The sequence below is a fragment of the Scomber scombrus genome, unplaced genomic scaffold, assembly GCF_963691925.1.
Source record: "Scomber scombrus unplaced genomic scaffold, fScoSco1.1 SCAFFOLD_131, whole genome shotgun sequence".
NCBI lineage: Eukaryota > Metazoa > Chordata > Actinopteri > Scombriformes > Scombridae > Scomber > Scomber scombrus.
The window spans coordinates 32,777-35,000 of record NW_026910479.1 but is presented as its reverse complement, the minus strand read 5'-3'; the positions used below and the strand labels follow the sequence as shown (position 1 = coordinate 35,000).

At 40.0% G+C, this 2,224-nt stretch overlaps 1 protein-coding gene across 1 annotated transcript in view; it reads right to left on the bottom strand.

Annotated features, from left to right (window-relative positions):
* Nucleotides 1-1,645, bottom strand: part of LOC133977051 (noelin-like) — a 12,031-nt gene extending 10,386 nt beyond the window's left edge. The window contains exon 1 of the mRNA XM_062415191.1: nt 1,577-1,645. Within this exon, the coding sequence (XP_062271175.1) occupies nt 1,577-1,645 (69 nt within the window). The remainder of the gene's footprint in view (nt 1-1,576) is intronic.
* Between the last annotated feature and the right edge of the window lie 579 nt (nt 1,646-2,224).

Genomic DNA, 2,224 nt, shown 5'->3' with positions numbered 1-2,224 from the left:
GTAACCTTTAATAACTTTCAACTATTTTAGCTGTTGCACTTATTAAATAAAGCATATATTCTTTAGTTAAACAAAAATGTCTCTGTTTTTTTGGCACTTGAATGTTTCTTATTAGTAGCCGCCTCATCTCAGTGATGTTAAAGCACAGATTGAGTCACGTTCATGGGTTCCTAACCCTAACCCTGACTTCGATTGGTCACGACTGTGAGCTGTAGAAATGTCATATCGAGGCTCCTCAACCATTGTTATAATAACGTTTGGGCTGTCATTAACAGAAGTTACTCTGAACGTGTAGCTCAGGTGAATAGCACTGAGGTTTGATCCCTGTGGAGATCCACAGGTGATCCCAGCTGTACATGAAGAGAACATTTCTAAAGAGACAGAAAAAGACCTGTAAACCAGTCTGGAGCTGTACAATTATTAAACCTTCGTCTAGATTAAAGTATGGAAGAATCTACTGTATCAAACCCTGCAGTGTTGTGGCCGTCTAATCAAATAACTCCTAAACTCTGAAGCCAAACTCACATTTATCAAAAACTTTGTGATCAGTTAAAAGAGAGCAGTGTTCTCCAGGAGTCTGTCAGGAAGTTACTGCTGAGGCTTTTCTCTCATAGTCGTTACACATATAATCTCTGCAGCTTCAGGAAGAGGAAGAGGATGAAGACTCCCATGTTTTCCAAAGAAGTTTTAGAGGAAGCATTATTTATATATATATATATAATTAATTACTATTATTATATATAAATATTATTGATGTATTTATCTGTCATCGTGTCACCAAACCTTTCTGCTGTAATCCCTGATATGAACATCAGCTCTGATTACAACCTTTTAATACAAACATTCCCTCAGCATTAATATAATATAATAATTAATATATATAATAATTCTTTATAAAGTGTGATGAGAGTTGCATGCAGGGTTAAGGTTGCATCTGTAAACATTTTCTACTAATTAAACACTAAACTAAATCCCAACAGACACAGTGATTATTTTTTTATATTCATTATATATATATATATATATATATATATATAACCCTAACCCATATTTATATACATATATATATTCTATTATACTATATATAAATAATTATATACTATATATATATAAATAAACATCAGAACATGTTTTAAGGGTCAGATTTCCAACAGGAAACAGTGTGTTGAGCTGTTACCACGGTGATGTGTGGTTATAATAGACCATAATACAATAAATAGCGTTACCACGGCGATGTGTGGTTATAATAGACCATAATACAATAAATAGCGTTACCACGGTGATGTGTGGTTATAATAGACCATAATACAATAAATAGCGTTACCACGGTGATGTGTGGTTCTAATAGACCATAATACAATAAATAGCGTTACCACGGTGATGTGTGGTTCTAATAGACCATAATACAATAAATAGCGTTACCACAGTGATGTGTGGTTCTAATAGACCATAATGGAATAAAGAGCGTTACCACGGTGATGTGTGGTTATAACAGACCATAATGGAATAAAGTAGAAACAGCGTTACCACGGTGATGTGTGGTTATAACAGACCATAATAGAATAAAGAGCGTTACCACGGTGATGTGTGATCCCAGCAGCAGCAGCAGCAGGAACGTGTGCAGCAGGTTCTCCTCTGACTCCATCTTCCTTTATCTTCTTCTTCTTCTCTTCATCCGTTAATCTGCCTGCTCATCTCTCTGCTCTTCCTCTCCCCTCCCTCCTCTTCCTCTCTCCTCCCCCTCTCCCCTCCCTCCTCTTCCTCTCTCCCCCTCCCTCCTCTTCCTCTCTCCTCCTCCCTCTTCTTCTCTCCTCCCTCCTCTTCCTCTCTCCTCCTCCCTCTTCTTCTCTCCTCCCTCCTCTTCCTCTCTCCTCCCCCTCTTCTCCCTTTTCTTCTCCTGTGATGCAGCGCCAAAAATCAGCCGAGTGGAAATAAATCCTTCAGCTCAGAGTGTGTGTGTCTGTGTGTGTCTGTGTGCGTGCGCGCGTGCGTGCGTGCGTGCGTGCGTGCGTGTGTGTGTGTGTGTGTGTGTGTGTGTGCATGCATGGGTGAGTGCGTGTGTGATGATGTCACAGCTTGGCTGGTGAACAGATCTGTGGCAGCAGTAGGAGGAGCTGTCCATGGTGCTGTTTGTGTGTGTGTGTGTGTGTGTGTGTGTGTGTGTGTGTGTGTGTGTGTGTGTGTCTGTGTGTGTGTGTGTGTGTGTGTGTGTGTGTGTGTGTGT